The 11,685-nt window shown below is 51.2% G+C and overlaps 4 protein-coding genes across 4 annotated transcripts; 2 read left to right on the forward strand and 2 right to left on the reverse strand.

Moving 5' to 3' along the window:
• Window positions 1-922: 922 nt before the first annotated feature.
• EURHEDRAFT_467893 (uncharacterized protein) lies at window positions 923-1,834 on the reverse strand (the record flags this gene model as incomplete). Its single annotated transcript, XM_040785219.1, has 1 exon — window positions 923-1,834. A coding segment is annotated over one exon (912 nt), but the record flags the coding sequence as incomplete, so codon positions are not given.
• Window positions 1,835-2,556: 722 nt separating this feature from the next.
• On the forward strand, window positions 2,557-5,204 carry EURHEDRAFT_407156 (uncharacterized protein; the record flags this gene model as incomplete). The annotated part of the gene is made up of 2 exons (XM_040780505.1): window positions 2,557-3,552; window positions 3,609-5,204. 2 exons carry the CDS (start codon window positions 2,557-2,559, stop codon window positions 5,202-5,204), a joined length of 2,592 nt encoding a protein of 863 aa, XP_040633822.1.
• Window positions 5,205-7,099: 1,895 nt separating this feature from the next.
• Window positions 7,100-8,046, forward strand: EURHEDRAFT_467889 (C2H2-type zinc finger protein; the record flags this gene model as incomplete). Its single annotated transcript, XM_040785216.1, has 2 exons — window positions 7,100-7,489; window positions 7,546-8,046. The coding sequence occupies 2 exons, from the start codon at window positions 7,100-7,102 to the stop codon at window positions 8,044-8,046; spliced, it is 891 nt and encodes a 296-aa protein (XP_040633823.1).
• A 1,344-nt stretch (window positions 8,047-9,390) lies between these two features.
• EURHEDRAFT_467891 (uncharacterized protein) lies at window positions 9,391-11,685 on the reverse strand (the record flags this gene model as incomplete). Its single annotated transcript, XM_040785218.1, has 1 exon — window positions 9,391-11,685. The coding sequence occupies one exon, from the start codon at window positions 11,683-11,685 to the stop codon at window positions 9,391-9,393; it is 2,295 nt and encodes a 764-aa protein (XP_040633824.1).

Here is an 11,685-nt window from a genome sequence, read left to right on the forward strand (position 1 = left end):
CTGCATAGTTGTATCCGTTCATTTATATGCTCGGGCAGCCGTAAGTCGTACGTCATATATAGAAGTCAACAGAAACCCAGTTTCATCAAAGTTATAAATATCTGCTTCCTGGATGCCATACTTCGTGAATATGTTTCGAACAAGCATGAACCAACAATGGATAACTTCTGGGTCTTCGCATAGAGCTCTCTGACAGTCATATTTCCGACTAAAATAAGTCATGAGCTCTAGGTGTCGTTTGACAAAGGTGCTAGTACAGTTTGCCCCAACACGTCCAGTTTCGCCATCCTGGCCGGATGCTATTAGCCTCTATCGCCCTCGCTTCAAAATACTCGAGCCCGATAACCACTCTCTAAACATGACAAAAGATGCGAATGTGATTTACGCCCCACATATATCATTGTCTTTCCTTTGGTCTTTCCCGTGACTGAGAAGCAAATTGAAAATCGGGATATGAGGTGCTCACAGTCTGCTTATTATGATCACTGTTATTCTCCAATAATTTTCGCGGGGAAGATGGCTCCAGGCGTAGAATCAGACCGACAATCATCGCTTCAATCATGCGAAGGATGACCAGGAAAGGTGACAAGAGCGGTTGGTGGGAGCCCGGTTCAACGGGCTGGTTGCTCGTTGCAGTTGCAGTTTTTGTTGGTACTGCTGCTGATGAAATAAGTTTTGCTTGGCTTTTCTGGCCGCCTTCGCTATTGCTTTCGGCTACCAACATTGTGGATGATGAGGGTGAAAGATGACTGATGGGACTGGTTTGCTTGTTCTGAGTGCCAATTATCTGTGACGTGGATATGAGATCTTGCGCTGATGTAGGCACTGTGCTGTTCACTTGCGCATGACTATTTCCATTGTTATCTGGGGCCTGTAACTGGAAGTCAGGCGGAGGCGTATTGAAAACAGAAGGCAGTTTCTTGAATAAAGATGGCATGGAATTCGGGACCTCCACAGGAACGTCGAGCTGATTTCGCTTGATCATCTCATCTGGTAGACCGATTGCCAGACTATCAAGTTGATGCTTAAACTGTTTTGTTTGTCGAACGTCGACGAGGGTGACTGCAGACCCTTGATCCTGTTTTGCTTCTGGGGGGAATCTGAAGTTCCGGGCCTTACCCTTCCAGGCTTCCTTCAGCTGATGGGTTCTCTTTTGTAATTTGCCGTTGATTTCAACGCGTATCCGAAAGACTTCACGATCATGCTCAAATGCAAAACCCGTCCGGATCACGTTGCTGTGAAACGATTGTGAATCGAGCTCGTTTTCGGTCAACTCCCACTTCAGCGTACGATACACGACTGCGCTGCTCGCGGATTTGCCCGGCATCAATTGGCCGGTGAATGCCCATCGCCTGACCTCGTTTGTTGTTTGTTCGTTCTGAATGCCAACCCCACCGCCGCTGCATCCCATGGCATTTGCTTCCGGCATAAATTGGTAGACTCGCTTCGTGGGCAAAACCGTTGGCTCACCGTTGAGGTGCTTCGGGCCATAGTAATCGGTCAGCTGGAGTGTGTTATGGTTGAGGGATTGGGGTTTTGCGTCAGAGTCAAGAGGCTCTTCCTTCTCCAGCATGACCAGCACGGCGGCGGACTTGAGCCGACAATCTTGAGGCTGGTCGAAATTGAGGTCGACGTACAGAATTCCGGCCGGACTGGAATTATTTATTGTGCCCCATTGGGACTCAGACAGACGGAATCGACAATCCACTCGGACTTTTCCCATATGGCGGGAACCCAAGCTCGCAGAGGAAAGCTGTCCAAAAGATTGGTATGAACGGCCATATTTCCGCGCGAAACGCGGCCGTGTCTGTTGAGATATCAATCCTGGTTCCATCATTATTATTATTGGCAAAAGGCTCGCAGTTGGTTATCAACTGGCGGCACTCTCTTTCTTATGAGGTACGAACGCTGGAGTGATCAGCCTCAAAAATCAGCCTTGCGGGCGATTTATCAGAAATACAGAGAACATCAGCCACAATTACAGCGACTAGTTCGGCGTTCTGTCACCATTTTCTGCATTACTTGTAAGCCCGTGCGTGTTCCTGCGAGAATATTTTCAAGACCCTCATGTCTTCTCAAATCATTGCCGCTGATCGCAAGGCTGACTACTGCCGGTCCATTTCCCCCTGTTGTTCCTTTAGGGTTGACTGGCCATAGAAAAAAATACAAGAGATCTAAAATAAGAACAAAAGAACCCTAGTTTAAAACCCTCCAGCCTCCCCTCCGGTTTTTTTCTCTCTCTTCTCCCACCTTTGTGTGTTTCATCATCGTCACGACTTCAAGTCGAGTCGTGTTGGCCACCTGTTTTCCAGCGTATTGGTGCTCTCTTCTTTTGTTTTTGTGCTATATATCCCTTTACCGCGTTTTCTTTCATCCCATCTTTTCCCTTGTTTTAACGCTTGTTCGTCCTTGTATATCGTATACCTGGCTCAGTGATCCTCGCCTGACCGATTGCCTGCCACCAAGTCTATCAAGGTCATCACTTATCTCTACCTCTTTTCTCTCTCTTCATTTCAATTTATACCCAGCTTGAAGGCAGTATTAGATGATATAAAAATGCTTCGCTATCCAACTATCCCCATCATCTCCGAAAGCGAGACAGACTACTCCGACACAGGCATCTCCATTGAAGCCCGTTCCCCGCGTCGACGTACGTCATTCAGAAGACGCTCTGTGTCCCGTCAGCGCCGGCCCGACTATAGCAACGCCTACTTGAACCCGGTGGTCCAAGACCTTGGTGGTCTACAGAGGTCCGCCTCGACGGGCGCCCGTCGACTTAACCACCGCGACCATCACCGGGAGCCCGAACATCCACAGCGGGACTACGACATGCTCGTCGACCAGCAGATGCTGCAGCGGAACAATACTCGGCAAGACCTAGAGCTCATGGAGCAGCAGGCAGAGATTGAACGGTTGGAGAAGGAGCTCGCGCATCATCGTGAGGAGCACAAAGCCCACGATGATGAATGTCTGAATCACAGTCATGAGCACCGTCTCGTCAGCGAGGAAGACTTGGAGCCCATGAAGCAGCAGGCAGAGATTGAACGGTTAGAACGGGAGCTCGCGCGTCGTCATGAAGAGCACGAATCCCATAGCAGGATTGACCATGTGTTTCCGGTCGGAGGATATCAGCTTGTCCTGAGTCCGCATGTCGTTAAAGATTCAACAGTGCATTTCGAGATGGATATCGAGGAGGATTTCGAGGCCCAGCTGGAGGAGTTTTCGCGGTTGAAACGACTAGGTCTATTTAGCGCTGCTTGGGAGATGTTCCAAAGCGAGTTGGCAGAGCATACGGCATACTCTTTCCCTGTTCTCATCGAGTATGCAGACATGCTGTATGAGCAGGGCCATTATCGTGCTCTCCTGGACCTGATGCGCGAGTACAGTCAGCATTTGGCCAAATGGAAAGTCAGTGGCAGCGATCAGATGCTATTCACACTGAACGAAGCGTTAGCAGAGACGCTTTCCGGCGGATATTCAGGCATCAGTCGCAGGCGTTATCTTGCCAAAACTGACGAGCTCTTCGCTGAAAGGGATATCGATGGCATAAAGGTATTTATAGGAGTCCTGTGTATTTGGGTCCATGTTTCCTTGCTTACCATGTCTAGCTCCAAATCTTGAATCGGCTGCTGAGGTTATGGACAGTGTGTGACAGTGAAAAGCGAAGAAGAAAACAAATTTCTCGCCTTGTTCAGTTGAGAAGCCACCCGGTCACCAAGGCCTTGATTGCTCAAGAGCGCTTCTGGGAGTTTAAAGACTTAATCGTGGAGTTAACAAACTATGACGTTGAGGGGGCATGGCTCAATGTTTTCTTGAGCTCGTATGGCGATGATACCTCCCTTCGGGTGCTGATTGAGGACTGGACTTTGGGGCCCTACGATGAATCCTCTTATTTGGCGCTGCTCGACATTCTAGTGGCATTTTCTGGATATCCTGTCTCGAAGCAACCGGCCTCGGACAATAAAAGCTTGCCAGCATTCGGACGCATCCTCCAATGGGCTCGTCAAGTTGCCAATACTATCGAGGCCCAAAGCCCGGGCCTGGTCAAGTCACGGCCATATCTTCGCTGGATCTTAGCAGAAGCAGAGCATAGCCGTCGACTTGAAGGAGACGTGCTCCGGCGACATCTTTCTCGGTTCCCAGGTGTGACGGTCTACAGAAGCCTGCTGCCGATGTACATCCCGAGCACTTGTGAGAATCCTGGATGGCCTGCGGTGCATGCGCATCCACGGTATACCAAGCTTGTCCAGATTGCACTCCACGCGGCTCAAGAAAATGGGGATTACCAAACCGAGATCCTATGCCTGCAGGAGTTGATATGTCGATCTTCACACCCGCAGGAATTGTTCGAGCAGCTGATGCAACGACAAAAAGTAGTGGAGGGCAGCTCGATTGCATACCAGCAAACCCGCGTGTCAACGTATCTAATAGGAAACAAGGGAAGCTCGGAATCACTGGGGACCTTGCTAAATGAATACCATTTCGGTGACTCTCCTACCCAAGCTATTTCACGTCGAGCTGAAGAAGGGCTCACCCCGTGGTGCTATGCCATGCTGCGACGGGCATATGCCATCTACGAGGGGCAGAATAAGGATAAAACAGAAACCGAGGCCTTTTGCCTTTTATCAGGAATTCCCCGTGATATTTCTTCCATTGTCCATAGGAAAGCCATACTTATATCCAGGCGGCAGCGCCGAATCTCGATCACTATCGGCAGTGACCTGAGTTCCGACTCTGACGTGGAGTATTTTGACTCCCGCGACAGCAGAAGGCAAGCTGAAGCTGGTTCTTCCAGGGAGAGGTCTATACGTCATAGCAAGATCCCAGAAGCTCCAAAGCCCACTAATATTCATCAGCTATCGAAACCTGCTATTAATTTTTCCAAATACGATCCGCCTCGTTCCACTCGCCAGCGTTCCATTGAATCAGACAAACACATCCACAACAGCACCAAGTTAACGGGCGCAGACGAGGGCATTCAAACCAAGGATCAAAATGATAAACATACCGCAAAGCCGTATGGAATTGGAGATGAATTAGACATCAAGGGAGCCCCAAAAAATTCCAGTGCTAGGAACCTAGATCCAGCTGAAGAAGATGGATCACAAGAACCGGGGCGGCCTCCAACAAGCCTTCTTGAAGGTAGACCGCCGATGCAGCCACAAGTCGACGAGAAATCACCTTCGCCTCCAGAGTTACCATAATGGTGTCCCAAAGAATAGAAGAAATACCGAAGTTTCCGTTACAAAGCTGCAAATTCGGCTGAGAGCTTCTTCAATCTAGAGTCTCTCGTGCTAAGAATTTCAACTCAATGCTATTCTTCTCTAAAGTGCAGTGTCCTGCCTTTCTGTACACCTATAAAGCGCCTGATATAGCTCCAAATTATAAGAACCGCATCTAATATTACTCTGTTTCTATACTCGCGACGCGGATGAGTGGAATGGCTTGGTGAACCATTATGGTCGCGTGGATGGTGCAAATTGGGTTCCATACAAAGCTTAAGGAGCTGATAATCATCTCACCACTGTATTTATGGGTATAGTCACCACAGGCGGGCCTTCTACTTCTCAGCGAGGGCAGGAATTGTGCTGTCCGAGATTTCTGAGGATCCTCCCCAAACCCATCCCGAGGTCCAGACCCCCGACCTGCCGAATCGAAACCGAAAAATTTGAGATCTGTGCCATCTCACAAAATGGCCAGGGCTGGGATCCAATGGCCCAATTTCCCGTTAGCAAATCGCAGGCTGGTTTATGTGAATATGAAACGGATAAACCAATGAAGCGGTTATACTCCGCGTCCGGTAGTCGATTATTCGGCCTGCAAGAGGCTATAGGCGAGGAATTTAAATTACACTGGGGATGGCATTGATATCTATCGACTCGCAGATGGTAGGATGAGTGCTTGACCATCTAAAATCTATGGCTACGGTGTCCCTATATTCAGAGTCCGTCGGACTCTGAAACGGGAAAGCTTCGGGGCAGCGGTGCCAATGGCCCGGATAACCGTACGAGGTCTATATGACAGCCGAGAACTATAGCGACAGCATCGCGCAGCAGCGAATGTACGTGGTATTGAAACTACTGTAGAGTGCTTGCTAAACTAAGAGCTTCATCGCCGTACGATAAAACCTCTCCGGAGCTCGCCAGATCGGTCCGATATTCACCCAATCTTCATCATTATCAACCTGATCCTTGTTCCCTTCCTGCATTCTCATCACAGCTTGTCCAATAATTTTGCCTGGTCCCCCGCGTCTTCACATGAGGCTGATGTGACAAGTCTGTAACAGGTCTGATGAGGCCGAGGTTGGAGGGCGAGAAATGAAAATGGCTTGTCCGGGATGTGATCAAGCTGATCGTATGGCATTGAAGACATAAGGGCCTCTCCCATGTTGCCCCATCAATGTCTGACATGATAAGCCAACAATTGGGTAGAAGTGGTGAATATACTGGGGCCTGGGCTCACCTCTTTACCTGAGAGCTCCGCTCCTTTAGCAACGCCAGGCAACTTTGCTACTGGGTTCAAGGCGGACGGGGCCTGCGCTGGACAGCCCCTCGTGCTCACTACTCCGGTCGAGTTACTCGTTACTTCCGGTCCAAATCTGCCACCGAGCACTGTAGGTACTCGGTGGGCTGCGGTTAACGCCGAGATTGGATATTATTATAGGGCGGTGGCTCTGAGTCCTGCATTCTATTGGATGGTCCACGCAAGGAAGGCTTTTCCGTTATCTGTCCTACTCCATTTTATTGCCACCATATACCGCCTAACATACTGCCGGTTCTAAGAGTCCGTATGTAGTTATGTATTATTATTCTTACATACATAGCTTAGCCGAGCCCAATAGGCACTGTGCGATGTTGGGTGATGATCACGCTAGAAACGCATTAGGGCTAGACTCGTCATGTGTAATCGGGCCCCGTGGCCCACAACAACTTGTGGATTAAACACGCCTATTGCGCTTATCAGCCACGATAGAGACCCATGACTTGGAACTTCCCCAGGATTCCTCCCCAGTTTTTCTCCAGCTTGCCTCCACCTTTTTTGCCATCGTTTGTCATCGGCTAACCTTTCTATCTCCATCGCGCGAGACAAGCTGCAAAGGATGTTTGAGTGCGAGGAGTGTGGCGACGAATTCTGGTACCGCGAAGACCTCACCGAGCACCTGGAAGATTACAACCACTGGCGTGAGTGCGAGACTTGCACCAGGATCTTCACCACCCAGCGCGCTTGTAACCAGCATATGAACGACACCGACCACTGGGCACCTCGATATGAATGTGAGAGCTGTGATAGAGAGTTTATGTCTCGGAATTCTGCCAACCGGCATATGAATGCTGTTGGACATTGGGCGCCTAAAGTTCCCTGCGAATCGTGCTCTGCTAAATTCCACACCCAGCAAGCTGCGGATCAACATATGAAGGCTCGGAATCATTTCAAAAACTACTGCAGAACTTGTGATCGTCGATTTATAAATGAAAATAACCTGCGAGCTGTAACTATCATGTCCCTTTCCAGGCGCAATTGATGCTAATGAGGCTTTTACTGTAGCACCTCAATTCCAAGACCCACCGTGGCACAAACGTCCCCTGTCCTTTCTGCAAGACAAAATACACATCAGCCAATGGCCTCGCTCATCATCTTGAAACAGGTTCCTGTCCTAGCGCCTCCAAGCTTAATCGCGAGACCATCTACCGTATGATTCGCGAGCGCGACCCCCACGGGGTCATTACTAAAAGGCAGATTGAATGGCATGGGAGAGCTACTGCTGTATACACAGCAACTGATCGCGCATTTAATGGATCTCACTGGGAATGCTACATCTGCCATAGACAGTTTCGGCTCAGGCATCACCTGAACCAGCACCTCAATTCGCCTGTCCACCAGCAGAAGGTGTATCATTGTCCGAAGCGGGCTTGTGCGAAGGAGTTTGTTACCTTGGCTGGTTTATTCAACCATCTTGAGAGTGAGAGTTGCGGTATGATGAGATTTGAGAATGTGCAGCGACACGTAGGCAATGTCATCCAGGGCCGGCACCTCATCTCTTTCTAGTGGTGTTTATCTGGTACGACAGTCTTTCCTGGGCTATCATATAACACTGGGGGATTTCAAATCGGTCTGTTTCTTGCACTGAGTGCATTTCTGTTATCCAGGGCTCCATACCAGGGTATGTCACTAAGCGGGCCATAGTTGGGGTCTCTCTTGAACATATCATAGATAGTCAGATACCGAGACACTGTGTGCTGCCTAAATCGGTTGCCTGTTCCCGTGTAACTGGATGATTCAAGAATGCTCTTAGAGTGAAGCTCTTTTCCAGATGTGCAGTGCATGCTACGAATAGATCTCGTCAGACTCTCTTTGAAGGTGAGAGTGAGCGTACGAAACGGCCCGGAGGTGTCCCTTAGCGCAACTGTCCCTTAGCGCAACTGTCCTGTTGAAGAGGCTTTGGTGCAATGGCCCCTGGTACGCTTTCTGGGCAAGGCAGCGCCCCTCGCAACGTCGCTCACTATCTTTTTGATTGGTTGATCTATTTAATGTCGGGGGTCGGGCTTTCCCACGGGAACACCTTTTACTTGGTTACCGATGTGAAACTACCTTTACTGACATTGCAGGATCATGATAGAGCCTGGTAATGGACAGCAGGGTATATATAGAGGAATTCTGTTTTTCAACAGTGTCGATTCCCTTGTGCATCTTATTGCTGATCCTTTGACCATATAAGCGCTTCAACGGCGAAAAGCAACCCACATCCAATGGTTGAAGGAGATGAGATAAAGCTGTTTAGCAAGGAGTCAGAGAGCGACGACCTAATGGCGCAACCTAGTTGCGAGAAGGCTGACGAGACTCCTGTATGACATGGCTGCCTTGCACAGCGGCTGGGGTTTGTTTGACTCTCCACAAATAACGGAGTTCATTGGCAATTTCCTGATCGTCAGATAGCGCAGTCTGCGCTTCTGAAAGCTCGGAAGCCTGACCGATATAAATATGATAGCGGCATTTTCGAGTCCCTCGTTGGTCGTATCGTTGACCGTTTCTTACTAACCGTTCCCACCGACTAACAGTCCTCGGTTGAGCCCGTCATGAGCAGGGAGACCAAAAGGAGTGCCCGGTGCGAGTGGTGCTGGGGCCGGTGCCGCTACAGACTACACTCCGGCTTATCCAGTGCAGCAGCCCGCCTACTATGGAGGCGCGCCGTTGACGGAACCGCCGTCAACCCACATACGTGCAGCGGTCGGTGGAAATGGAGACGCAAGTGAGAGTAATTAATATATTGACCATATATAAACCATATATACATTCACTATTACCGTAACGGAGATTCAGGATCTTCAGAGTCTATCATGTAGATCCGTACCCGTCGTCTACCGAATATCACGCCGATCACTCACGGCCAAATCAATATAGCTTGGAAAAGAAACTGTTCCCCTGTGACACTCGCCGAAAGTCATCGACGGCTGGACTCACCGGCTTCAGCTGAATATCCTCCATCTCCATTGACTCGCGCTCCCTCCGATGATACACATCCGGCTGGCTCTCCTCCGCTTTGGCCTTCATGTAATAATGCTCGTCTTCCTCTTCCATCCCCACAAACCACTTTTCCTTCAACTGTCTTCCTTCCGGTCCTCCGCCGCACGCGCCCTGCAACCGTGCTGAACAAGGACTGTTCATGGCGAGTGCGAAGAGATTCGGCGGCTCCGTGAAATCCGTCACTTGCTTGCCGCGGACTTCGAGCATCAGAAAGACGAAACAGATGGCGCTGGTGACAAAGGCAAAGACGAGGATGACGTAAAAGACACCCTGCCATTTCTCGGCGCCCCCCGAAGCATACCCCACGGCCTGGACGGAGGCAGAGAAGGATTGCCGCGTGGGCGGAGAGAGGATATGCTCGGTGTAGTTCCAGAAGTGGACGAGGGGGCTATGCTGAGAGCTGAGGATGAGGGTGCTCCCGGCCATCACGGCGAGAGCTTCGCTGATGGAAGGGAGGGTGCGGTTCAGCGCGAAAGTATGGCTGGTGTTGTCAAAGCCGGGGACGAATTGCATCAGGAGCCGGTCGTTGCTGGCTTGGCCGTCGGCGATTCCAGAACCTAGACTGAGGGCGTTGGCCCAGCCCGAGGCGACATTCTTCCAGTCGGGCTCCCACATGCCTTCGGTGACCTCCTTGTTCGTTCGGCTGTATTGGAGGTCGTTGGCGGCGTCTTCGCAGTGGCTGTAGAATGAGGCCCCGCTGGAGGCTGCTTCGTAGCGCGTCGAACAGACGCCCGTCTGCTTCGCCTTGAGCGAACACAGCACATACGGCGGGTCGGTGATGAAATCCGGCGACGCCCCGAGCAGGTAGATGGCATCGGTGGGCCACAACCCCGTCGTATTGGTGATGCTGTTGTACGGCTTCGGATACTTGCCAAACACCGGCGGTCGTTGACCATACTTCTCGCCAAAGCCGAACAGATCGTCGACGACAGTCTGGTTCAGCCACGACGGATACCGCGGGATATCCGGCGGGGGTGTAACACTCCAGTTGGTCGGGCTGAACGGGTACGAGGTATTGGGCCACTCGGTGTAGATCAACGGCGAGAGTTCGTCCTTGGTCATGCCCACGCAGAGCACATTCACGGCGGGCGAGGGGACCGATGCTTCGAGGCTGTATTTGCCTTGACCGGATGCTTCATGGGGCTGTCGGATGCGGTTGATGGGGTCTTTGGCTGCGGATAAAATCCCGCCGTGTGGCATGGCCATGGTGACATTGTTGACCAGTCGACCGTGTTGCGATGAGAGCGCTGTCATATCGGCAATGTCGATCCAGCTGCCGGTGACGGTGGTATTATCGTAGATGGACCCCGTTGGTCTCGGGCGCGCAGCCTGCTCTGTCGACGTCCCATTGCCCTGGTTAACCAAGCCACTCCATTCGGTAATCCACTGCTGGTAGTTGTGATAGGCGTGGCCGACATGCTCCATCTCCAGACAGGTGATGTTGCGATTGACCGGGTCCATCGCAACAGTGACCGGCGTGTCACAGTGCGAGTCCAGATACAACGTATTCGCAAAGCTGGCAGCCACACTGCCTTGCAGCGTGGTCAATTTCACCGGTCCCATTAACAGCTTTGGCGAGACTAAAGCTTCGGCTGCGGTGGTATACAACATGGCCACCAGCGTTGCCGTCAAGGTAATCATCCCGAGAAACGACAACCCGGAATACTTGACATTCTCCCAGTGGATAATCAGCGATCCCGGCTGCATGATCCACGTCCGCATACTCATATCCGACAGGCTAATCCCGCGCGAGCCCTGCATCAACGCGCGCCGACTGAGCACCTGGCCCAGAAAGGCCACACAGACAGTGACATACGACAGTTCAATCGTCTTGGCGAACAGCGCACTCAGTAGATTCGCCGTTGACGGTGCCAACCCCCCATCGCCAATTCGGCTCTCCCACCTCGGCTTCAACAACCCAATGACAAGATAAACGCCCGAAAAGACCGTCGCGTACAGCGCCAAAAACAAAATAGTAACAGAGACCCACGACAGCCGGCGGTGCAAGATGGGCGCCCGACTCGGACATTTCACGGGTCGAAACGCGCTATCTTTGGCACTCGCACTCGGACTCGGAAGACCCCACGGTGAGGGCGTCAACAGCCCCGGGCTAGTCGCTGCATCGGAGCTCTCCTGCGACGTGCGCTTCCTCACCCTCGGCAT

Source organism: Aspergillus ruber, assembly GCF_000600275.1.
Source record: "Aspergillus ruber CBS 135680 unplaced genomic scaffold scaffold00060, whole genome shotgun sequence".
NCBI classification, from domain to species: Eukaryota; Fungi; Ascomycota; class Eurotiomycetes; order Eurotiales; family Aspergillaceae; genus Aspergillus; species Aspergillus ruber.